We start from the raw sequence: 27,704 nt of genomic DNA on the forward strand, positions 1-27,704 counted from the left end.
CAGCTGTCACGATACATGGGTAAGTCTCTCAATACGATATCAGCTGTCAAAATACATCCGTGAGTCTCTCAATACAATATCAGCTGTCAAAATACATTGGCGAGTCTCTCAATACGCTATCAGCTGTCAATACATGGGTGAGTCTCTCAATACGATATCAGCTGTCATGATACATGGGTGAGTCTCTCAATACGATATCAGCTGTCACGATACATGGGTAAGTCTCTCAATAAGATATCAGCTGTTACGATACATGGGCGAGTCTCTCAATACAATATCAGCTGTCAAAATACATTGGCGAGTCTCTCAATACGATATCAGCTGTCACAATACATGGGTGAGTCTCTCAATAAGGTGTCAGCTGTCATGATACATGGGTGAATCTTTATACAATATCAGCTGTCACAATACATGGGTAAGTCTCTCAATACGATATCAGCTGTCACAATACATGGGTAAGTCTCTCAATACGATATTAGCTGTTACGATACATGGGCGAGTCTCTCAATACAATATTAGCTGTCACAATACATGGGTGAGTCTCTCAATACGATATCAGCTGTCACAATACATAGGTGAGTCTCTCAATACGATATCAGCTGTCATGGTACATGGGTGAGTCTCTCAATACGATATCAGCTGTCACAATACATGGGTGAGTCTCTCAATACGATATCAGCTGTCACGATACATGGGTAAGTCTCTCAATAAGATATCAGCTGTCACGATACATGGGTAAGTCTCTCAATACGATATCAGCTGTAACGATACATGGGTGAGTCTCTCAATACGATATCAGCTGTCACAATACATGGGTGAGTCTCTCAATACAATATCAGCTGTCACAATACATGGGTGGGTCTCAATACGATATTAGCTGTCACAATACATGGGTAAGTCTCTCAATACGATATCAGCTGTCACAATACATGGGTGAGTCTCTCAATACGATATCAGCTGTCACAATACATGGGTGAGTCTCTCAATATGATACCAGCTGTCACAATACATGGGTGAGTCTCTCAATACGATATCAGCTGTCACGATACATGGGTGAGTCTCTCAATACGATATCAGCTGTCACAATACATGGGTGAGTCTCTCAATACGATATCAGCTGTCACGATACATGGGTGAGTCTCTCAATACGATATTTAAGCTGTCACAATACATGGATGAGTCTCTCAATACGATATCAGCTGTCACGATACATGGGTGAGTCTCTCAATACGATATCAGCTGTCACAATACATGGGTGAGTCTCTCAATACAATATCAGCTGTCACAATACATGGGTGAGTCTCTCAATACGATATCAGCTGTCACAATACATGGGTGAGTCTCTCAATACTATATCAGCTGTCACGATACATGGGTGAGTCTCTCAATACGATATCAGCTGTCACGATACATGGGTGAGTCTCTCAATACAATATCAGCTGTCACAATACATGGGTGAGTCTCTCAATACGATATCAGCTGTCACAATACATGGGTGAGTCTCTCAATACGATATCAGCTGTCACAATACATGGGTGAGTCTCTCAATACGATATTATCTGTCACGATACATGGGTGAGTCTCTCAATACGCTACCAGCTGTCACAATACATGGGTGAGTCTCTCAATACGATATCAACTGTCACAATACATGGGTGAGTCTCTCAATACGATATCAACTGTCACAATACATGGGTGAGTCTCTCAATACGCTATCAGCTGTCACAATACATGGGTGAGTCTCTCAATACGATATCAACTATCACAATACATGGGTGAGTCTCTCAATACGATATCAACTGTCACAATACATGGGTGAGTCTCTCAATACGATATCAACTGTCACGATACATGGGTGAGTCTCAATACGATATCAACTGTCACAATACATGGGTGAGTCTCTCAATACGATATCAGCTGTCACGATACATGGGTGAGTCTCTCAATACGCTACCAGCTGTCACAATACATGGGTGAGTCTCTCAATACGATATCAGCTGTCACAATACATGGGTGAGTCTCTCAATACGATATCAGCTGTCACAATACATGGGTAAGTCTCTCAATACGATATCAACTGTCACAATACATGGGTAAGTCTCTCAATACGATATCAGCTGTCACAATACATGGGTAAGTCTCTCAATACGCTATCAGCTGTCAATACATGGGCGAGTCTCTCAATACGATATCAGCTGTCACAATACATGGGTGAGTCTCTCAATACGATATCAGCTGTCACAATACATGGGTGAGTCTCTCAATACGATATCAGCTGTCACGATACATGGGTGAGTCTCTCAATATGATATCAGCTGTCACAATACATGGGCGAGTCTCTCAATACGATATCAGCTGTCACAATACATGGGTAAGTCTCTCAATAAGCTATCAGCTGTCACGATATATGGGTGAGTCTCTCAGAGCCAGAACTGTGAGGATTTTGGTCAGTTTGATGGATTAACAAAACAAGATTTTTTTATGATATATAAGTATTACTTTACATGTTTAATAAATTTTTAGCTAAATTATAAGCATTAGAATTTACATTTTAAATATAAATGTGTTCTTATTAAAAAAATGATGAAAAAATGTACTGATTATGTTTGAATGGTTACAGAATGTCTTGGCCCGGAAAAAAAGGTCCAAAAGGCACAACATTTACTTGCTGACCTGAAACAACGTCAGATTGTCGACCGTCTACCTGAAAAAAACATAATATCTTACAGTGTGTCTTGGACGGATAAAGGTATGTTATTTTTTTCACATTTTATGTATAAGCTTTAAGCTGTTGCTTATTGTTGCACAGAAATGTACATTGTATATTGCATTGTACAATACTATTGTCTTGCTTTGCTTATTTTTTAAAAAGTCAAGCACAAAATGTCTATTTAAAATTTTCAACTCAATTTTATGTAAAATTCACTATACTTAAACTATTCTTTAGTATTGAATTTTATTTCCATTTTGATAAATTTTACAAAAAAGGTTATTTTTATTTGGAAAAAAAAGACATTATTTTTACAGTTAAAATTAAGGAGGGGGTCATTGTGCTCCATTTCTAGAATTACCAACTTGAATACCTCTCCAGTGACTCTAGTGTTCAGCTTAATTCTATTCTAAGGTTCAATATTCAGATTTTGATAAGCTGATTGTTAATTTAATGCATCATTAAGTTTCCTCTGATCATTTTGTCAATAGTGCACCTGTAGAATGTAGGTATTGTCAAGTTTAAATTGCACAATTAATACCTGGTACCTGAGATAATAATATCAACAACAATACCTTTGTCATTGTTGTGTATGTTTCTATTGTGTTTCAGGATCAATGAGTGGTAAATGCTTTACCTATATTTCTACTTACATAATTATGTAGCTAAATTGAGTGGAACTGTTCATAAACAATGTCCGTACTGGTCTTTCCTTATCTGTGTATTCATTAGAGTGGCAAAGGCTTTCTTATTCATAATTCCTTTCAGCAATATTTGAGATGTATGATTTTGTCAATTAATCTATGACATAATTTGAATACTACAAAGTACAATGCTTGTTCTTTAGGTAACATTTTAAGTTTTTTAGGTTTAGAAGTACACAGATTTGAACAATATTATTGAAAATGTCTACAATTCTTTATTATAATAATTAAATGGTTAATTTCTGTCACGGCCATTTGTAATTTGTATACATCTATATCTTACACTGTACCTGGACGTCTTTTTATCTTCTTTATATATACTTTTTTTTTTTTTTTTGTATATATAACCTCAATTAAAGTTCTCTTCGAAAACCAATCTGTCGAATTAATTCTTAGCATGAAAATATTTTCTATCTCTGCTTTTATGCTTTAGCTTTCTTGAATCATGTGATAAATTCTTATTTCAGGAGAAGTGAAACAAGATGGTACATATATGATAAAGTCTATATGTGTAACATGTCCGACATTGACTAAACTGATGTTGAGTTGTGTTTCTAAAATTCTCCCACACTTCACAGATACATTCTCATTCTTAATGGTAAAGGGAAAAGATATATCGGTCTTTATTCTGAAATTGTCTCAACTCCAGATGATTGTTCGCGTCATAAATTTAAGTAATTTAAGTTGAACTTTATCATGATCAATTATTTTCACACTTTCTATATGTCATCAATATATTTGGTTTACTATTACTGAATTTTCAGTTTATAACAAAGGGAAATGTGGGAGAAAAATATTCATTCACCCCAATGTAATAACGACAAATATCTCAATTCCTTGGCTAAGGTTTGTAAGTCCAGCACTTGACCGTGCCTTGATCATGCTAAACTTAAAAATCTGAGCATCAGGTTGAGATATCTGACTACATCACACAGGGGCGAGGGATATTATTTCTAATTTTCTAACCTTTTGTTGAACTTCTGTCACTCACACCTCTGTCATTTGTTGGATGCTTTTCCTGCCCCATCGACTGTCAAATTATTGTTATACACTCTAACAAGATGAAAAGAAGGGAAGTAACTCTGAGAGATTAGAATGGTAGATGGGACACCTGTCAATCAGTAATCTGTAATATTTGATTGATTGTTAATGATTTAAATGTAATATTTCACTGTTAACAATATACTGTACCTGCTTTTCTTATGGTTGATTAAAACAAAGTTTAAAAACTGGTAAAATTCAAAATCTTCATACTAATAATAAGAAAACTGAATAACATAGCAGTCATGGTTACTTAATTTGAACATTATTATAATATATGGCCTCATCTTTATTAGGTCACCTGAGGTCTCAGGTGACCTATTACGATTGTTCTGGCGCCATCCATCATCCGGCATAAACAATTTACATTTTCAACTTCTTCTCATTAACCAACAGGCCTAGGGATCTGATATTGGGTTTGTAGCACACTTGGATGAAGGGCTACCAAGTTTGTTCTAATGGATGACCTTGACGTACATTAAAGGTTACAGGGATCAGATATGCTATAATCTTTAGATGACATCTTGATAACCAAGAGGCCCAGAGACCTGATATTAGGTTTGTAGCATGCTGGGATAAGGGGCTACTAAATTTGTACAAATGGATGACCTGAAGGCTATAAGGGATTAAATAGCCTAAAATTCTTTAAATGACTACTTCTCAATAACCAAGAGGCCCATGAAGAGACCTGATATTAGGTTTGTAGCATGCTGGGATGAGTGGCTTAGGATTTTATTCAAATGGATGACCTAGACCTTCGTTCAAGGTCATACAAGTCAAATATGCTAAAATCTTTAATTCACTTCTTCTTGATAACAAAGTGGCTCAGAGACCTGATATTAGGTTTGTAGCATGCTGGGATGAGTGGCTTAGGATTTTATTCAAATGGATGACCTTGACCTTCATTCAAGGTCATACAAGTCAAATATGCTAAAATCTTTAAATGACTTCCTCTTGATAACCAAGTGGCTCACAGACCTAGCTGATATCAGGTTTATAGCATGCTTGGATGTAGGGCTACTAAATTCATGTACCAATCATCCTCACCAATAGTCTGGTGAGGTAAGCAAAGACAGATACATTTTTATCAATCAGGACATTGATATTCTTGTAAACCTCTTACATTGCAAACTCTTGTAACATATATATAACAATTGAAAGCATTATGTATAGTGTGACACAGTGTGATCAAATACCTACCAAATCATTTCTAATTTTTAGCATTTAATTTTGAATTTTATTGACCTCCTTTTGAGAACTAAAACCTTAACATCACCAGTTTTAAACTTCTCTTTCCAGTAGACTAATAGAAATTTTAAATTATATATACTGAGGTAATTATAAAAAAAAAAAAAAAAAAAAAAAGTAGGATAAAATAAGTATGCTGTCAGGTATATGTAAATCATTAACATTGTGATTTAAGTATGGGGACAAACATCCTGCAGATCATTTCATATAGTTGTAATTACCATGGTAAACTTTTAGTGTTATAAATATGTTTGTTTTTATTTATGATAAATTGTGCATTTATACATATTATCTCTTTGTAATACCAATCACCAATTACTATTTGTTTCTCATTATCTGTTATCATATATATATAAATGTACAATGTACATACTCTTAATGATTGTACCTGAATTATAATTCATAAACAGATATACATGTACATACTATACAATAGATATATTGACAGTTTTAGTTTATACAGCATATGACTGACACAGGTAAACAGTCATTTATTATGCAATCGAATGACACAGGTATACAGTATATTATACAGTATATGAATGACATAGGTATGTACATTATACAGTATATGAATGACACAGGTATACAGTATATTATACAGTATATGAATGACGCAGGTATAAACCCGGGGGTGACAGAACATAAGAAGTACCTGAAGAAGTTAGTGGATGACTTTGTGAAGGCGGTCACAGACATGATCACAGCCAGTATAAAGGAGCGGGAGGCATCGTCCAACACTGATCCACTCTTCACTGAATGTCTACAGCATATTCGCTTCTCTCAACAAAAGTGTGCCAACTTCCATGGAAGGGAGACAACTCTGGAGGTATATACTTTCATGTGTTTCCTAACATTTAACCTGAGAGTAATATGGCCTCTTCACCATTAAATTTCTATTGTCTTGTCATGCTGTGAAGATTCAAATACCTTTGTACAAAAATGCATCTAAAGATATTGTTGTAATTTTTATACACTGCCTTTGTGTGGGGCCATTATGACCAAAGTCGTCCTATTGATTTACAGAAAATCAAGACCTACCTGACCACTCCAAATGCGAAGCCACTGGTCATTCATGGAATGTCTGGGTGTGGTAAGACATCTATCATGGCTATGGCAGCCAAACTGGTCCCTAGCTGGATGAACAACACCGAACCTGTGGTGGTGATCAGGTGAGTTTGTTAGTGAGAGTTAGAGGGTACCACATAGTCTGTGGTGGTGATCAGGTGAGTTAGTGAGAGTTAGAGGGTATCACATAGTCTGTGGTGGTGATCAGGTGAGTTTGTTAGTGAGAGTTAGAGGGTATCACATAGTCTGTGGTGGTGATCAGGTGAGTTTGTTAGTGAGAGTTAGAGGGTATCACATATATAGTCTGTGGTGGTGATCAGGTGAGTTTGTTAGTGAGAGTTAGAGGGTATCACATAGTCTGTGGTGGTGATCAGGTGAGTTTGTCAGTGTGAGTTAGAGGGTATCACATATATAGTCTGTGGGGGTGATCAGGTGAGTTTGTTAGTGAGAGTTAGAGAGTATCACATAGTCTGTGGTGGTGATCAGGTGAGTTTGTTAGTGAGAGTTAGAGGGTATCACATAGTCTGTGGTGGTGATCAGGTGAGTTTGTTAGAGTTAGAGGGTATCATATAGTCTGTGGTGGTGATCAGGTGAGTTTGTTAGTGAGAGTTAGAGGGTATCACATAGTCTGTGGTGGTGATCAGGTGAGTTTGTTAGTGAGAGTTAGAGGGTATCACATAGTCTGTGGTGGTGATCAGGTGAGTTTGTTAGTGAGAGTTAGAGGGTATCACATAGTCTGTGGTGGTGATCAGGTGAGTTTGTGAGAGTTAGAGGGTATTACATAGTCTGTGGTGGTGATCAGGTGAGTTTGTTAGTGAGAGTTAGAGGGTATCACATAGTCTGTGGTGGTGATCAGGTGGGTTTGGTTGTGAGAGTTAGAGGGTATCACATAGTCTGTGGTGGTGATCAGGTGAGTTTGTTAGTGAGAGTTAGAGGGTATCACATATAGTCTGTGGGGGTGATCAGGTGAGTTTGTTAGTGAGAGTTAGAGAGTATCACATAGTCTGTGGTGGTGATCAGGTGAGTTTGTTAGTGAGAGTTAGAGGGTATCACATAGTCTGTGGTGGTGATCAGGTGAGTTTGTTAGTGAGAGTTAGAGGGTATCACATAGTCTGTGGTGGTGATCAGGTGAGTTTGTTAGTGAGAGTTAGAGGGTATCACATAGTCTGTGGTGGTGATCAGGTGAGTTTGTTAGTGAGAGTTAGAGGGTATCACATAGTCTGTGGTGGTGATCAGGTGAGTTTGTTAGTGAGAGTTAGAGGGTATCACATAGTCTGTGGTGGTGATCAGGTGAGTTTGTTAGTGAGAGTTAGAGGGTATCACATAGTCTGTGGTGGTGATCAGGTGAGTTTGTTAGTGAGAGTTAGAGGGTATCACATAGTCTGTGGTGGTGATCAGGTGAGTTTGTTAGTGAGAGTTAGAGGGTATCACATAGTCTGTGGTGGTGATCAGGTGAGTTTGTTAGTGAGAGTTAGAGGGTATCACATAGTCTGTGGTGGTGATCAGGTGAGTTTGTTAGTGAGAGTTAGAGGGTATCACATAGTCTGTGGTGGTGATCAGGTGAGTTTGTTAGTGAGAGTTAGAGGGTATCACATAGTCTGTGGTGGTGATCAGGTGAGTTTGTTAGAGAGAGTTAGAGGGTATCATATAGTCTGTGGTGGTGATCAGGTGAGTTTGTTAGTGAGAGTTAGAGGGACTATCACATAGTCTGTGGTGGTGATCAGGTGAGTTTGTTAGTGAGAGTTAGAGGGTATCACATAGTCTGTGGTGGTGATCAGGTGAGTTTGTTAGTGAGAGTTAGAGGGTATCACATAGTCTGTGATGGTGATCAGGTGAGTTTGTTAGAGTGAGAGTTAGAGGGTATCACATAGTCTGTGGTGGTGATCAGGTGAGTTTGTTAGTGAGAGTTAGAGAGTATCACATAGTCTGTGGTGGTGATCAGGTGAGTTTGTTAGTGAGAGTTAGAGAGTATCACATAGTCTGTGGTGGTGATCAGGTGAGTTTGTTAGTGAGAGTTAGAGGGTACCACATAGTCTGTGGTGGTGATCAGGTGAGTATGTTAGTGAGAGTTAGAGGGTATCACATAGTCTGTGGTGGTGAGGAGGTGAGTTTGTTAGTGAGAGTTAAAGGGTATCACATAGTCTGTGGTGGTGATCAGGTGAGTTAGTGAGAGTTAGAGGGTATCACATGGTCTGTGATCCGGGATCAAATGAGCCACTGAAATGCTAAAATACTTTCATTCTGATATAACAGCAATTTATTTTCAACAGTCTATATTGATGTTCTTGTTTTTGGGTATGACTCTCGACAGTTCTAACATCGACTGTATATTGATATTTTTGTTGTAGATTTAAGTACGACTCCCGACATTTCTAACATCAACAGTCTATATTTATGTTTTTGTTGTAGATTTTTGGGTACGACTCCCGACAGTTCTAACATCAACAGTCTATTGATGAGTATCATACAACAGATTAACATCATCTATGGCTACCACATCGATGTACCAGAGGTAAGGGGGGATAACTCTGTCATATCTATACTCAGTTCCACATTGATGTACCAGAGGTAAGGGGGAGTAACTCTGTCATATCTATACTCAGTTCCACATTGATGTACCAGAGGTTAGGGGGATAACTCTGTCATACCAGAGGTAAGGGGGAGTAACTCTGGCATATCTATACTCAGTTCCACATTGATGTACCAGAGGTAAGGGGGGATAACTCTGTCATATCTATACTGAGTTCCACGTCGATGTACCAGAGGTAAGGGGGAGTAACCCTGTCATATCTATACTCAGTTCCACGTTGATGTACCAGAGGTAAGGGGGAGTAACTCTGTCATATCTATACTCAGTTCCACATTGATGTACCAGAGGTAAGGGGGGATAACTCTGTCATATCTATACTGAGTTCCACGTTGATGTACCAGAGGTAAGGGGGAGTAACCCTGTCATATCTATACTCAGTTCCACGTTGATGTACCAGAGGTAAGGGGAGTAACTCTGTCATATCTATACTCAGTTCCTCGTCGATGTACTAGAGGTAAGGGGGAGTAACCCTGTCATATCTATACTCAGTTCCTCGTCGATGTACCAGAGGTAAGGGGGAGTAACTCTGTCATATCTATACTCAGTTCCTCGTCGATGTACCAGAGGTAAGGGGGAGTAACTCTGTCATATCTATACTCAGTTCCACATTGATGTACCAGGGGTAAGGGGGAGTAACTCTGTCATATCTATACTCAGTTCCTCGTCGATGTACCAGAGGTAAGGGGGAGTAACCCTGTCATATCTATACTCAGTTCCACGTTGATGTACCAGAGGTAAGGGGGAGTAACTCTGTCATATATATATACTCGGTTCCACGTCGATGTACCAGAGGTAAGGGGGAGTAACTCTGGCATATATATATACTCGGTTCCACGTCGATGTACCAGAGGTAAGGGGGAGTAACTCTGTCATACCAGAGGTAAGGGGGAGTAACTCTGGCATATTTATGCTCAGTTCCACGTCGATGTACCAGAGGTAAGGGATAGGAACTCTGTCATACCAGAGGTAAGGGGGAGTAACTCTGGCATATCTATACTCAGTTCCACATTGATGTACCAGAGGTAAGGGGAAGTAACTCTGTCATATATATATACTCAGTTCCACGTCGATGTACCAGAGGTAAGGGGAAGTAACTCTGGCATATCTATACTCAGTTCCACATTGATGTACCCAAATGTAAGGGGGAGTCACTCTATCAAATGTATGGACAGTTCCACATCGATGTACCAGAGGTAAGGGGAAGTAAACCGTCATATATCCATTCTTCTACAGTAGTTTTTCCACATCAACTTACCAGCGTTAAATTTCATATTGGTTTGTATATGTTATAGATAAACATGGATGAGATATAGATATCTAATCCAAATCTACATTAAAGTATGTGGAAATCTGTTAAGACCAAAGTTGAATGGCAATACTTTTAGTTTGGTATAGTATATATACTGTATGTACATGTAGTGGAACATTGAGTTATAATATATACTCTGTGTACTGGGTTTGTATAATTATTTTCATGTTCATCAGTCTGAGTGATTTTCTCTGGTTGTTTTGTTGCTGACAAATTTTTTTTTCAGATTGTTGACAGAGGAAAGGTCAGGTTTGAGTTTTGTGACAGAAAAAAAAGCTTTTCACAGAGTGTGGCACAATCTTAATGATTAAATTATGTCAGAAACTGTTACCATAGTAATATCTACGTTAGTGATAATTGAAACCAGCATTCAGGTCAGAACTCATGCCATGAAAATCTAAATCATAGGTCACGATTTGCTCACTTGATTTGATTTGATTTTGATGTATAAATGTGGCGATGTTTCACTGCACATTCTCCAGTAATAAACAGAGATTCTGTACACCTGATCATTTGTCTGTCTGAAAGGATTAAGTACTTAGGCTTGGCCTTGGGTTGACTTATACAATCTATTTCTTAGCTAGAATTTTGTGTTGAAAAGAAAAATGAATAAAAAATGGTTAGTCAAATATGGTTCATTGTTTACAATTACAAGAATCAGACCTATACTGATGAGAGAGCACTGGTCCATTGATCACATCCAAGTTTTTTTTTACAAAATGTAGACACTTAAAATATGTGAAATAAATTTCTCAAATATAAATCATTGTAAAAAATATTAAAAAAACCCAGGGACCCAGGAACCCAGTACTCCAGCCACTTATATACTCACCGACGTTGGCTCTACATTCCTTTTCACAAATATTTTAAGAAGTTGCAAAAGAGTCTATCCTTTTCTGCATTGAACATCTTCCTCTTTGATGTTTACTGAAAATTGAACATCTTCCTCTTTGATGTTTACTGAAAATTGAACATCTTGCTATTTGATGTTTACTGAAAATTGAACATCTTTCTCTTTGATGTTTACTGAAAATTGAACATCTTCCTATTAGATGTTTACTGAAAATTGAACATCTTTCTCTTTGATGTTTACTGAAAATTGAACATCTTTCTCTTTGATGTTTACTGAAAATTGAACATCTTCCTATTAGATATTAACTGAAAATTGAACATCTTCACCTTTGGTGTTTACTGAAAATTGAACATCTTACTCTTTGATTTTTACTGAAAATTGAACATCTTGCTCTGTGATGTTTACTGAAAATTGAACATCTTCCTATTAGATGTTTACTGAAAATTGAACATCTTCCCCTTTGGTGTTTACTGAAAATTGAACATCTTCCTATTAGATGTTTACTGAAAATTGAACATCTTCCTCTTTGATGTTTACTGGTAATTGAACATCTGCCTCTTTGATGTTTACTGAAAGTTGAACATCTTCCTCTTTGATGTTTACTGAAAATTCAACATCTTTCTCTTTGATGTTTACTGAAAGTTGAACAGCTTCCTCTTTGATGTTGACTGAAAATTGAACATCTTTCTCTTTGATGTTTACTGAAAATTGAACATCTTCCTATTAGATGTTTACTGAAAATTGAACATCTTCCTATTTGATGTTTACTTAAAATTGAACATCTTACTCTTTAATTTTTACTGAAAATTGAACATCTTTCTCTTTGATGTTTACTGAAAATTGAACATCTCTACCTTTGGTGTTTACTGAAAATTGAACATCTTACTCTTTGATTTTTACTGAAAATTGAACATCTTTGATGTTTACTGAAAATTGAACATCTTTCTCTTTGATGTTTACTGAAAATTGAACATCTTCCTCTTAGATGTTTACTGAAAATTGAACATCTTCCCCTTTGGTGTTTACTGAAATGAACATCTTCCTCTTTGATGTTTACTGTTAATTGAACATCTTCCCCTTTGGTGTTTACTGAAAATTGAACATCTTTCTCTTTGATGTTTACTGTTAATTGAACATCTTCCCCTTTGGTGTTTACTGAAAATTGAACATCTTTCTCTGTGATGTTAACTGAAAATTGAACATCTTCCTCTTTGATGTTTACTGAAAATTGAACATCTTTCTCTGTGATGTTTACTGAAAATTGAACATCTTTCTCTGTGATGTTTACTGAAAATTGAACATCTTTCTCTGTGATGTTTACTGAAAATTGAACATCTTTCTCTGTGATGTTTACTGAAAATTGAACATCTTTCTCTGTGATGTTTACTGAAAATTGAACATCTTTCTCTGTGATGTTTACTGAAAATTGAACATCTTTCTCTGTGGTGTTTACTGAAAATTGAACATCTTTCTCTGTGATGTTTACTGAAAATTGAACATCTTTCTCTTTGATGTTTACTGAGAATTGAACATCTTCCTATTAGATGTTTACTGAAAATTGAACATCTTCCCCTTTGGTGTTTACTGAAAATTGAACATCTTCCTATTAGATGTTTACTGAAAATTGAACATCTTCCTCTTTGATGTTTACTGGTAATTGAACATCTTCCTCTTTGATGTTTACTGAAAGTTGAACATCTTCCTCTTTGATGTTTACTGAAAATTGAACATCCTCCTATTAGATGTTTACTGAAAATTGAACATATTCACCTTTGGTGTTTACTGAAAATTGAACATCTTACTCTTTAATTTTTACTGAAAATTGAACATCTTTCTTTTTGATGTTTACTGAAATTTGAACATCTCTACCTTTGGTGTTTACTGAAAATTGAACATCTTTGATGTTTACTGAAAATTGGACATCTTTCTCTTTGATTTTTACTGAAAATTGAACATCTTCACCTTTGGTGTTTACTGAAAATTGAACATCTTACTCTTTGATTTTTACTGAAAATTGAACATCTTTGATGTTTACTGAAAATTGAACATCTTTCTCTTTGATTTTTACTGAAAATTGAACATCTTCCTATTTGATGTTTACTGAAAATTGAACATCTTCACCTTTGGTGTTTACTGAAAATTGAACATCTTACTCTTTAATTTTTACTGAAAATTGAACATCTTTCTCTTTGATGTTTACTGAAAATTGAACATCTCTACCTTTGGTGTTTACTGAAAATTGAACATCTTACTCTTTGATTTTTACTGAAAATTGAACATCTTCCTATTAGATGTTTACTGAAAATTGAACATCTTCCCCTTTGGTGTTTACTGAAAATTGAACATCTTCCTCTTTGATGTTTACTGAAAATTGAACATCTTCCTCTTTGATGTTTACTGAAAATTGAACATCTTCTCTTTGATGTTTACTGAAAATTGAACATTGAACATCTTCACCTTTGGTGTTTACTGAAAATTGAACATCTTTCTCTTTGATGTTTACTGAAAATTGAACATCTTCCTATTAGATGTTTACTGAAAATTGAACATCTTTCTCTTTGATGTTACTGAAAATTGAACATCTTCCTCTTTGATGTTTACTGAAAATTGAACATCTTTCTCTTCGATGTTTACTGAAAATTGAACATCTTCTACCTTTGATGTTTACTGAAAATTGAACATCTTTCTCTGTGATGTTTACTGAAAATTGAACATCTTTCTCTTTGATGTTTACTGAAAATTGAACATCTTTCTCTTTGATGTTTACTGAAAATTGAACATCTTCCTATTAGATGTTTACTGAAAATTGAACATCTTCCCTTTGATGTTTACTGAAAATTGAACATCTTCCTCTTTGATGTTTACTTTGATGTTTACTGGTAATTGAACATCTTCCTCTTTGATGTTTACTGAAAGTTGAACATCTTCCTCTTTGATGTTTACTGAAAATTGAACATCCTCCTATTAGATGTTTACTGAAAATTGAACATCTTCACCTTTGGTGTTTACTGAAAATTGAACATCTTACTCTTTAATTTTTACTGAAAATTGAACATCTTTCTTTTTGATGTTTACTGAAATTTGAACATCTCTACCTTTGGTGTTTACTGAAAATTGAACATCTTACTCTTTGATTTTTACTGAAAATTGAACATCTTTGATGTTTACTGAAAATTGAACATCTTTCTCTTTGATTTTTACTGAAAATTGAACATCTTCCTATTAGATGTTTACTGAAAATTGAACATCTTCCCCTTTGGTGTTTACTGAAAATTGAACATCTTCCTCTTTGATGTTTACTGTTAATTGAACATCTTCCCCTTTGGTGTTTACTGAAAATTGAACATCTTTCTCTTTGATGTTTACTGTTAATTGAACATCTTCCCCTTTGGTGTTTACTGAAAATTGAACATCTTTCTCTGTGATGTTAACTGAAAATTGAACATCTTCCTCTTTGATGTTTACTGAAAATTGAACATCTTTCTCCGTGATGTTTACTGAAAATTGAACATCTTTCTCTGTGATGTTTACTGAAAATTGAACATCTTTCTCTGTGATGTTTACTGAAAATTGAACATCTTTCTCTGTGATGTTTACTGAAAATTGAACATCTTTCTCTGTGATGTTTACTGAAAATTGAACATCTTTCTCTTTGATGTTTACTGAAAATTGAACATCTTTCTCTTTGATGTTTACTGTTAATTGCATGAACATCTTCCCCTTTGGTGTTTACTGAAAATTGAACATCTTTCTCTGTGATGTTAACTGAAAATTGAACATCTTCCTCTTTGATGTTTACTGAAAATTGAACATCTTTCTCTGTGATGTTTACTGAAAATTGAACATCTTGCTCTGTGATGTTTACTGAAAATTGAACATCTTGCTCTGTGATATTTACTGAAAATTGAACATCTTTCTCTGTGATGTTTACTGAAAATTTCTGAGATTGTCTTCTTTCTTTAAACTGTCTACAATGCTGGAGCTTCTAATTTGATACTGTGTTTAATTTGACATTTTTCAGGATAATTATAGATAAACTGTTACTTTCAGATTAAAAAAAAAATATAGCCCGGTTGTACATAATTGTCACTGATCTGTTTTATTTGCTGTAAAATACTTCATGATCTAACTCAAAGGTTGTGAGAACAATGGAACTCATGACATATCAAATCACATTCTGACAACGTCGTCAGAATAAGGGATATTGCAATGTAAAAAGTAATGTTCTGACAACGATATCATGATATTGTTAATGACATATCAAATCACTTTCTGACGACATCAGAATAATGTATATTGCAACGTAAATTGTAATGTTCTGACAATTTTATAATGTTATTAATGACATATCTAATCACTTTCTGACGACATCAGAATAACATATATCGCAACGTCAACAGTAATGTTCTGACAATTTTATAATGTTATTAATGACATATCAAATCACGTTCTGACAACGTCAGAATAACATATATCGCAACGTCAACAGTAATGTTCTGACAATTTTATAATGTTATTAATGACATATCAAATCATGTTCTGACAACGTCAGAATAACATATATCGCAACGTCAACAGTAACGTTCTGACAATTTTATAATGTTATTAATGACATATCAAATCATGTTCTGACAACGTCAGAATAACATATATCGCAACGTCAACAGTAACGTTCTGACAACGTTATCACAATGTTTTTCCATAACATTTTAACACCACACTCCTACAACGTCACTGCATCGTAATTCAAAACATAACAAATGGAGTGATAATATTCCAGGCAGTCTACATGTGCAACGTCACGTTGCCTTAACGAAAGCATATAACGTATTGTCACAACATTGCATAAGTGTACTGTTGTTTGCTGGGAAGCTCACTTTGAAGCAAATCAATGTCTGTATAAAAGTAGTTCCCAGACGTCCCAGCTAATGTTTTAACTTACAGGTAGTAAACGTTACAAGATGTTACAATAGTGAATACTTTAAACGATATGTTGGTTTTCCTTATTGAACTAATTTTATGCAAATTCCATAAAAGCTTGGCATATATGTATTGTTGCCACTTTACTTTGAATAACAGAAATGGCTTGGAACATATAGAAATACCTGGAAGTATTCGAGTCTCTGTATCAATCTGGTAGACAATCCACAGAACTTCTATTTACATAAACGGATAAAAAAAATTATGATGCATATCTACAATATGGAATGATTATTTTTATAACACTTTTAATTTGGTTCTGTCACTACACAGTTGCCATCAATTGAACTGTTTTATAGTAATAACGGTCTTCAAATTGTTCCACAACAGGACCTGACAGATCTGATGAAGGAGCTTCAGTTCGCTCTACGTCACGCCAGACCAAGCAGGCCGGTTGTCCTTATGCTTGACTCGCTAGATCAACTGGATCCTACCAATAATGCTCGTGCTCTACAGTGGCTACCCACGGTCTTAAATGCCAGTGTGAAGATAATTGTGTCCACACTGGAGGATGATGTATACGAGTGTTTTCCAAAACTACAGGTAAGTCATAGTTTTGATTGTGAAGGTCAAACAGGTCAAGATGAATATAGAAGCAATGTCAAGGTTGTACGTGTGTTGTTTGTATTCAGGTAGGTTAAAAAGCTATATGCAAATGAAATGTCAAGACTGTGTTGTTTGTGTTCAGGTAGGTTAAGCTAAATACTGATGAAATGTCAAGACTGTGTCATTTGTGTTCAAGTAATAAGGTCAAGCTAAATGTAGATGCAATGTCAAGGTTATGTGTTGTTGGTGTTCAGGTAATTAGGTCAAGCTTAATATCGAAGCAGTATCAAGGTTGTGTTTGTGATTCTCAAACCTAGAGAGAGGTCAATCAATATATAGATTGGTGGCAAGTTAATATTATTCCTGTAATGATTAATTTCTGCATTGAAAAGCATAAATGATGGAAGCATTCTTTCACAATCCGTTAATTTGTCCTAATTTTGGTATTTAATCCTGTCAGATTCTATTTGTAATATAATGCATATCTAGAGAGAATTCTCTTTAGCTTCAAAGGTTGAACATAAGAATTCCATAGAATCCCTAGCGGTGACATTGAATGTAATATTTAATTTATCATGCTTTATGTTAAGGGTAGGTATAGACTAACTTAAAATAATTGACATTAATCAAAATCAAAATATTTTTTTCATGTTTTAGCAAAAACTGAAGAACCCCAGCCTGTTTGTGCCAGTCCCTGTCCTGGAGAAGAAAGATGTCAACAACATCCTGGACAGTTGGTTAAAGTCTAACAAACGAACACTGACCACTGACCAGCGCAGCATAGTGACCAAGGCTTTTGACCAATGTCCGATTCCATTGTTCCTCAAGCTTTCATTTGACGAGGCATGCAAGTGGAATTCTTTTTCGTCTGCTGACGACACGAGACTTCAGGCCACAGTGAGAGACAGTATCAACATGTTGTACTCACGACTTGAAGTCCGGCATGGTGAAATCTTTGTCTCTCATGCTCTTGGCTACCTGACCACAGGTACATATTTATAGATAAACTGTGAATTCTTACTATTTATAATTTCAAAGCAAACTATACAAACTTATATCAATTACTCCTGTTGGTCCAGATGGAAGAGTGTGAGTTTAAGTTTCTGTGGGAGGAAGTACCAGCTAGGGAATCATTCCCTGGTCACTAGGTGAAAGGCCAGTTGTTAATGACCACTGTAATACCTGACCACCCTATCCTGTCTTTACAGGACAAACCTTGATGTTCCATATCGGTCCTGAGTTTATGTTTGAAAATTTCGTATTATAACTGACAATGTTTATGTAACAAAACGCATGATTAATTAAATTTAAATCACTGCCTCCACTAGGGATCGATCCAGGGCCTCTGGCTTACTACTCTTACGCTCAACTGATCGAGCTAAAGAGAAGATCTCTCTAGCCGAGCGGTATATTGCGGCTAGTATTTACCAGGGTTACATTTAGTTACATGTCAGTATAAGGCCAGTGTGACATACTGACCTCGGGTCCCCCCTGTTCTCCAGCTTCACCTTCTTACACTGCATGAACTTGGTTTAGTTACATAGGAAAGCAAGTATGATATACTGACCTCACTTCCCCTTTCCACCTGTTACATGTTCATGGTAAAGATAAAAAAACATTGAACTTCAATTTCAGGAAACCTTGTTATTGTTCAGTAACACTAATTGTCTATTAATTAGCCTTACATTAATCTTACATTCCAGCAACAGTCTATTAATTAGCCATACATTAATCTTACTTTCCAGCAACCAGTGGTCTGTCCGAGTCCGAGTTGGAAGACGTTCTGTCGTGTGATGATGTTGTCCTAAATGATGTGTATATGTACTGGACCCCGCCCATTAGGCGACTCCCACCTCTCCTCCTGGTCCGACTGAGGACTGATCTTCAGGAGTATATAGGTATTATATGTATATTCTCTCTCTGTGTTACCATTATACTCTAATGAGGACAGGTCAGCCAGATCACTGTAGTCACCTTGAACTCTACCAATGAGGGTTTTTTTTTCTTGTCTTAGACAGAATTGATACATGTACATACCGAAATTGAAAAAATATCGTTTGTTTAGCTAGAAAAGCTTCTTCCAACAGATTGAGATTTAATTATTTAGTATGAATTTCATAAAAATATAGCTGAAATAAAAAAAAAAGCCATTTTAATTGTTTTTATAAAACAAAATGTGTTGTGAAATTTAAAAAAAAACAAAAAAACTAACCCACTCAACATTAAAATGTCAAAGTGTCCAGCACCATATTGGGATATAATGAAATGAGTGACTCAGATCCTGTACATGTAACGAACTCTCCTGAAATTACCTGTTCCAGTGGAGAGGGGAGCAGACGGTGTGCGGGTAATGTACTGGTATCACAGACAGTTCATCGAAGCTGCTCGGTCACGTTACTGTGGAGACAAGATCATTCGGCACCTCCATACAGGGCTGGCAGAGTTCTTCAGTGGAACATGGAGCAAAGGTCAGTACCAAGGTCTACAAGTTAGTTTGGGATCAGTTCATTTTAATCGTACCAGTTATAAGCACAATTATTTATACAATTACAGTACTTTGTTTCCATTGATATATGATGATTTATGAAGCTCAGATAATCAATGTCAACCTTGGCTGTACTCTCACGTAACTTGGCAGACGTATGTGTGTCTGACAAATCTGATTGGCTGAAATTAGGTGATGACACAGAACTCTTGCACAAGCGTGCAATACAAAGTTTAAATTATCACTGTTGCAAAATGCAATTCGGTTTTAAATGGAATAACATGTGATCAGGTGTAGACCAATCAGCTTCTGATACAAACTGTAAACGTAACAAAATGCTGTATGTGTATCGATCAGTTTGGCATATATCAATATGGTGAAATGTCAAGGTTAAATATAGTGTTATTTGATTTTTCTAATAACAATTTTCTAGGAAACAAAAAACCGTACACTGACCGGTCTGGAAAGTCTGGATTAGAGGATCGCCATGTGGCAGGACAGCCAATGAAATATGGCGATACATACAACGTTCGGAAACTGAACAATCTTCCATTCCATCGTATCATGGCTGGTCACCTGGAGGAGGTGAAGGTTGAATGTCTAGTCAACTTCCACTTCCTCCTGGCCAAACTTGTGGCCACCTCGGTCAGGTCTGTATAGATAACTACTGCCATATTAATCTTAATCATAAACTGCAACCTTTGTCATTACTAAAACAAAGACCAGTTGTGTTTAAATTAAGGGGGAAAAATTTGGCTATTTGACAACATTTGATTGTAATACGCCATGGATGTCTGACCCTGACGAAACTTCTCTAAGAATATCCTATAGTTATAAACAGATGTTAAACCCAGGATGATGTAATGATCAACCCCAAACCTTTATCTTATCATGGCACCAAAGTCCCCAATTGAGTTACGTGCTGCTTATTGAAAATTGTGTTCTTCATTGATTTTAGAGCTGCTTGGCTCTAGTGAAAAGTTGAAGAAAAGTGAAATAGGTAACGCATGATATGAATATAAGAATTGTGGGTATTTTTCGGCATAGCCGCATAATATTCTTTTGGTCCCGGATATGACGCGACAGGTGGCGTTACTGGTCAAGATGAAGTATATGATTGGTCAATGTAGCGGTAAATGCAAAATGCAGATATGCAGTTAAAAACGAAACAAAAATAAGACTGAATGCAAGCTGAATTAATAAAATTATATTCCTGATTCAAATTCTGCCTTATTATCAACAAAAATGATTCAAACCGATATAATTTTGTTATCCGTGCTGAAACGCATTTTTTCACCGGCAGTTTTACATTATAACCACCAGCATTAAAACTATGCCGTTTATCTTTTTTAAAGATATATCTTGTTTTGTGTGTTTTGACAGGAATATGATCTATGACTATCAGGCCGCCAAGAAGGAGCTACCACAGGACTATGCTATAGAGATGTTAAATGATTGTATGCAGCTGTCACAGCAGGCCCTTATCTACGATCCCTACCAGCTGGCACCCCAGATCCTCATACGACTGGCTGGAGAGCAGGTATATATGTAAAGTCATACTGTATGTCAGACAGTCCCATCATTATACCCTGCATGTCTATACAGGGTGTAATTGTCAGTCACACTGTCCCAACAAAGGGGGGGGGGGGGGGGGGGGGGGGGTGGGAGGGAGGGAGTAGTGTACTCTCTGTCTGTTGGCCGCTAATAAAAAACATACGGAATGGCGCTATTGGACTGTTGTGATATTTTGGTGACGAGATATATATATATCTTGTGACACATGGTGACATCATCATGAGGCACATTACACAGTAATGGTTGGCCGGGCTACTCCTCCTAAACTTGTGAACAGATTTCAATGAAACTGTACTTCACACAAATATAATGGATCATATGTAGATGTACGTAAGACATGTTTTTATTCAAAATTTTGTTTGCCATAATAAACAGGTTTTCCAATAAGGACTATATTAACTCTTCCGTCATTTAACCAATTTTATTCAGCCTTGGTAAAATGGTGTAATTAAATAAACCCTAATTGCTATGACAACCAAGCTGAAGTACCAACTGGCTTTGATTGGTCGAAATTTGATTATTGGTTGATTCTGACCAAATTATGTATACAACGGTAATTAAGGGGTGTCAAACATCACTGTATAGGCTTTGTTGCCATGACAACCATGCTGAAGCAAATAGCGGCCTCTTATTGGTTGACATAAGTCTGACAACAGGAACGTTAACATCATGTCTTGAGTCTGACAAAAGGAACATATTGTCATAAGTCTGGCAATAGGAATATCATGATGTCCTAAGTCTGCAGATATTAGGTGCATTTTAATGTCATAAGCCTGACAATAAGTTCATCATAATGTCATAAGTCTGACAAAAAGTTCATCATAATGTCATAAGCCTGACAGTAAGTTCATCATAATGTCATAAGCCTGACAGTAAGTTCATCATAATGTCATAAGTCTGACAATAAGTTCATCATAATGTCATAAGTCTGACAATAAGTTCATCATAATGTCATAAGCCTGACAAAAAGTTCAGCATAATGTCATAAGTCTGACAATAAGTTCATCATAATGTCATAAGTCTGACAATAAGTTCATCATAATGTCATAAGCCTGACAATAAGTTCATCATAATGTCATAAGTCTGACAATAAGTTCATCATAATGTCATAAGTCTGACAATAGGAACATCATGATGTCATAAGTCTGACAATAGGAACATCATAATGTCATAAGTCTGACGATAGGAACATCATGATGTCAAATGTCTGACAATAGGAACATAACGATGTCATAAGTCTGACAATAGGAACATCATGATGTCATAAGTCTGACAATAGGAACATTATAATGTCATAAGTCTGACAATAGGAACATCATAATGTCATAAGTCTGACGATAGGAACATCATGATGTCATAAGTCTGACAATAGGAACATCATGATGTCATAAGTCTGACAATAGGAACATCATAATGTCATAAGTCTGACGATAGGAACATCATGATGTCATAAGTCTGACAATAGGAACATCATGATGTCATAAGTCTGCAGATAATAGGTGCATTGTAATGTCATAAGCCTGACAATAAGTTCATCAAAATGTCATAAGTCTGACAATAGGAACATCACGATGTCATAAGTCTGACAATAGGAACATCATAATGTCATAAGTCTGACAATAGGAACATCACGATGTCATAAGTCTGACAATAGGAACATCATGATGTCATAAGTCTGACAATAGGAACATTATAATGTCATAAGTCTGACAATAGGAACATCACGATGTCATAAGTCTGACAATAGGAACATCATTATGTCATAAGTCTGACAATAGGAACATCACGATGTCATAAGTCTGACAATAGGAACATCATAATGTCATAAGTCTGACAATAGGAACACCATGATGTCATAAGTCTGACAATAGGAACATTATGAAGTCTTAAGTCTGACAATAGGAACATCATGATGTCATAAGTCTGACAATAGGAACATCATGATATCATAAGTCTGACAATAGGAACACCATGATGTCATAAGTCTGACAATAGGAACATTATGATGTCTTAAGTCTGACAATAGGAACATCATGATGTCATAAGTCTGACAATAGGAACATCATGATATCACAAGTCTGACAATAGGAACACCATGATGTCATAAGTCTGACAATAGGAACACCATGATGTCATAAGTCTGACAATAGGAACATCATAATGTCATAAGTCTGACAATAGGAACATTATAATGTCATAAGTCTGACAATAGGAACATCATTATGTCATAAGTCTGACAATAGGAACATCACGATGTCATAAGTCTGACAATAGGAACATCATTATGTCATAAGTCTGACGATAGGAACATCACAATGTCATAAGCATGACAATTGTACATTTTAATGTCATAAGTCTGAGAATTGGTACAAAAGGTACATCATTTTGTGTCTGCACTTTAATCACAGAATCCAGAGCTGGCTGACTTCCGTTCACAATGTAAGAAGTACCCCGCCCCCTACCTGTTACCGGACAAAGACATCCTTATCAAACCTGGAGGTCAAATGGTGTACATGCTGTCAGAACACACGTCTGCTGTGACAGGACTGGACATGACAAAAGATGGCAAAACCATTGTAACATGTACGTGTCACTAGATTAAAACATGTAGTATGATTTATTCCTCTAAGCAAACATTGTGTTTTCTCATTCTTTATATATATTTGTCAAAAGAAAAATAAAGTCATTAGGATTTGATTCTGAAGATATTACATCTATAGTGATATTACGCACACTATATTTGAAATTGACTTCTAATAAGATTGAGAAAGCATGTGGTATTTCTCTCAATTTCCTCCCATATTTAGACCATTGTATACTAAATTCTTTCTAGGTCAGCTAGAGTGGTAGATTATAAGCTAAAGAACTTGTTTTATATTTTATAATTGATAATATAAAAATGAATGTCATATCTAAGCCAGTTTGTACCTTTTTTTCTTGCCAGACATATCTTGTCTAAATCACATTGTGTCTTCGATGAAAATATTTTCAGGTGCAGACGATGATGAACAGAGTGTGAAAATATGGAAGGTGGAAGATGGAACTTTAATCAAATCCTTCAATAAATTAGGAGAATCTCCAGATCGTGTGACATTTATTGCCAACGACACGCTGATACTCGTGGAGTATGCTAAAAACCTCAAGGCTCTCCAGCTCTCCGGGGAGGTGGCCTACACATTCAACCATACTTCTGGAGCATATACACCTGCTGGCAAGGACCGCAGTCTCCTGGCAATATTCAAGGGCAAGGTCGGGGCTTTGTTTGATGCCTTTACCGGAAAAAAGACCGAAGTGACCCTGTTACAGAGGTCGAAACCGATGAGAAATATCGCCCCTGATAACACGAGCATCATAGCTGGTAATTGTTTATATTATTTCTTGTGATGTTTTAAATCATATTTTATCTCAGATGGTAAAAATCTGTTAAAATCGTCCCTCATTGATGGGGTGTCTGTCTTCCGTCCCAGAACATATATGGTTATATCTCAGATGGTAGGCTGTTCAAATCGTCCCTCATCGATGGGGTGTCTGTCTTCCATCCCAGAACATATATTTATTATGGTTAAATCTCAGATAGTAGGCTGTTCAAATCGTCCCTCATCGATGGGGTGTCTGTCTTCCGTCCCAGAACATACATGGTTTTATCTCAGATAGTAGGCTGTTCAAATCGTCCCTCATCGATGGGGTGTCTGTCTTCCGTCCCAGAACATACATGGTTAGCACTCTTTCTCTGAAGATATTTTAATTAAATTGTACATTTCAGGTTCAATGGTCAATAAACCTTTTAGTTGTCAATTGGTTGTTATGCTTTATATATAATAATCTGAAGTAAATGTATGATGAAGGAACTGTTTTGAATCCCACACAGGGTACTGACAGATGGATCCCAAAGCAGAAAATATTTGTAATATTAATTGAGAATATTTTTTCATGATGAGCATATGTTGATCCCCACACAGAGTCTGCCGGATGGATCCTAAAATAGGAAATATTTGTAATATTACTTAATTGAGAATATTTTTCATGATTGCTGGGATATCCAGATGAGCACCTGCCTCGATGTTTAGAGTTATATTTATGGCATATACTTACTGAAAGATTTGTTACCTTGTAGAATTGAGAAGTACAGTTTAAAGACCAATGAATTTCTATGGTTGCTCTGTTTGTAGGATGTGAGAAGTATATTGTGCTGGTGGATGAAGATTGGTACCGAGTTAGCGTGGTAGATATAGAGAAAGGGACAATGACTGATTGGCTGGTGATATTTGAACCCCCTCCTCCCGACGATGATGAAGCAGATGATAAAAATGTGGATGCTGTAGCCATTACTCCGGACCAGAAAAGCTTTGTAGTGTCAAACTGCATGGACAATGACCTACACTTTTACAACATAGAAACACTGCAGAAGATCCGAGTTATCAAAGGTCAGTGATTCTCGAGTTAGCAAAGGTCAGTGACTCATTGTGCCGAGTTATCAAAGGTCAGTGACTCATTGTGCCGACATTAGGGGACATTCATCCAGTGTGTATCTGTCTGTGATATCCTGGTTTTTAAGATATCTCATAATCCCTTGACAGATTTAAGTACATATTCATACCATAACTTTACACCAGCAAGGTGTATCATCAGTCAAGTTTAAAGGTCACACTTGACCACTTTTAAAATGTAAACAAGTCTTGTGTACAAGATATTTCACTAACCCCTGGAGAGGTTTAGTTCATATTCACACCATAACATCACACCATCAAGGTTGTCTACACCAGGCTGATAAGATTTTGGTGGCTATTGGTCAAGGTTGGAGGTCAAAGGTCACACACAGCCACTCTCTTTTAAAAATAAAAATAAAATTAAAAAAAAGATGTTCATTGTATCTACATGAGTTCTTAGACAGTTTTTTTTTATTGATGAGGAAGGAGGAGGATATCTGTGTGACCCCTGCTTATTTTGCTTTAGTTACTTGTCAGTTACTGTAAGGATGTATTTTAAACAATAACACAAGGTACTGCTGTAATGATTAAACCATTTATATGACACTTTATCACTATAAATTATCCTATAATAATAATATGAACTTCGAAGGTGCATGAGAAAGTTAGGACAAACAACACATTTGACTTGAAAAAGGCAAAAAAGGTAAAAAAAATGTAAGAAAGGTAAAAAAGGCAAAAAAGGCAAAAAAGCAAAAACGTGGCAATGATCATTGCCTTACCAAAAACAAAAAACAAAAACAAAAACAAAAATATTAGTGAAAAGATCAGGATTAAAAGACCAACCACATGATACATTGATGCTTGGTATATTATACAGTCTGAATTACATGCTTTTAAATCTCTTGACTCGATTGCTGTATCTTTTCTAGGGAATGAAAAAGACTTTTGTGAAACTTACCGCTTCACTCCTGATGGAAGACATCTTTACTTCAAACATGATAACAGTGTTGTGGTTTACGACCTTGACAAGGAAGAGAGGAGAGTAATCCTCCCCCACCCTTCTTCTGTAAACGGCGTAATTTGTCAGTCATGGAAAACACTGGCCACCATATCGGAGGACACTGCTGTTAGAATCTGGGACATCACGAAACCTGAGAAACAACAGCAGACTGAGAGTTCGTCCCTCGGACAAAAAATCATGTAGGTATAGCTGTGATTGGTGGAAATCTTTACTATGCTGTGTGTATAATTAGATTATTTCAACTTGAAACAATAAACCTTTAATAATTGTTTCAGTTAGAAATATCATGACCTTTGATCAATGAATCTAGTTGTCTCTCAATGATATATGCAATGTTGTTCAAGAGATTCTCATTTTCGATACATATGTACTGTATTTATCCTTAAATAAGCCCCCCCCCCCCCCACCCCATCCCCTACCCCCCACCCAAAATGACAATTTACAATATACCCTCAAACATTGAGACAAAATGCTGCAATACTACTGTTGTATTTCTGATATAATCATTTATTTCATTGACAAAGAAATAAAATCAACATTTTTTTTCAGGGATTTTTGCCTGTTGTCCAACCCACGCTACGTTGTCCTTACAGTCAGAAAAGACAAGAATGAAACAAATACAGGATATTTGATGGTGTATGACCTTGCAACCAAGAAGGTCGTTCACAAGGCAGCCATGGTCAGTTCAAATGCATGTGGAAAGAAAATTTTTGTGGTCTTGGTAATGTCCGAATATTGTTTTAAAATATAAAGAAAACTGTTAGCAGTTTATCCGTCATGAGAGAGTTAGAATTATTTTGCTATAGTTTGCCGAGCAATATGCCAATGAATTAGTGAATGAATTACTTTAAATGTATAAAATTTTCAGGAAAAACCAAATTAAAACAGATAAGTGTTATGATGAATTATCGCACCAACACTGATTATCTTCAAAACCAATGTAATACTAGGTAAACTAGTCTACAATTAGCGCAATCATAATTTAGAGGAATACTTCCGACATGAAAAGAGCTTATACTGCTAAAATATGTAAGTTTACAGTAGTATATATAAAGTATGTATGGTACGTGATGGTTTGGTGTCAATTCATTACCAAATTCTTTATCTACACAAGTTCTAAGAATCTTATATTTCATTACAGCTT

General features: G+C 36.1%; 1 protein-coding gene across 5 annotated transcripts in view; it reads left to right on the plus strand.

Moving 5' to 3' along the window:
* Positions 1-27,704, plus strand: part of LOC117343638 (NACHT domain- and WD repeat-containing protein 1-like) — a 53,584-nt gene that overhangs the window by 12,598 nt on the left and 13,282 nt on the right. The window contains exons 7-24 of one of the 5 annotated variants that reach the window (XM_033906080.1): positions 2,621-2,749; positions 3,323-3,334; positions 3,882-3,899; positions 6,324-6,532; positions 6,730-6,875; positions 9,181-9,283; positions 10,897-10,914; positions 16,834-17,046; positions 17,707-18,037; positions 18,795-18,947; positions 19,371-19,517; positions 19,968-20,184; positions 20,918-21,074; positions 23,518-23,692; positions 24,102-24,467; positions 25,279-25,533; positions 26,469-26,739; positions 27,110-27,239. In XM_033906080.1, coding sequence (XP_033761971.1) covers positions 2,621-2,749; positions 3,323-3,334; positions 3,882-3,899; positions 6,324-6,532; positions 6,730-6,875; positions 9,181-9,283; positions 10,897-10,914; positions 16,834-17,046; positions 17,707-18,037; positions 18,795-18,947; positions 19,371-19,517; positions 19,968-20,184; positions 20,918-21,074; positions 23,518-23,692; positions 24,102-24,467; positions 25,279-25,533; positions 26,469-26,739; positions 27,110-27,239 — 3,050 coding nt within the window. The remainder of the gene's footprint in view (positions 1-2,620; positions 2,750-3,322; positions 3,335-3,881; positions 3,900-6,323; positions 6,533-6,729; positions 6,876-9,180; positions 9,284-10,896; positions 10,915-16,833; positions 17,047-17,706; positions 18,038-18,794; positions 18,948-19,370; positions 19,518-19,967; positions 20,185-20,917; positions 21,075-23,517; positions 23,693-24,101; positions 24,468-25,278; positions 25,534-26,468; positions 26,740-27,109; positions 27,240-27,704) is intronic. The other 4 variants (XM_033906082.1, XM_033906083.1, XM_033906081.1 and 1 more) reach the window with 4 other exon arrangements.

This window comes from Pecten maximus, chromosome 15, assembly GCF_902652985.1.
Source record: "Pecten maximus chromosome 15, xPecMax1.1, whole genome shotgun sequence".
Taxonomy (NCBI): Eukaryota; Metazoa; Mollusca; class Bivalvia; order Pectinida; family Pectinidae; genus Pecten; species Pecten maximus.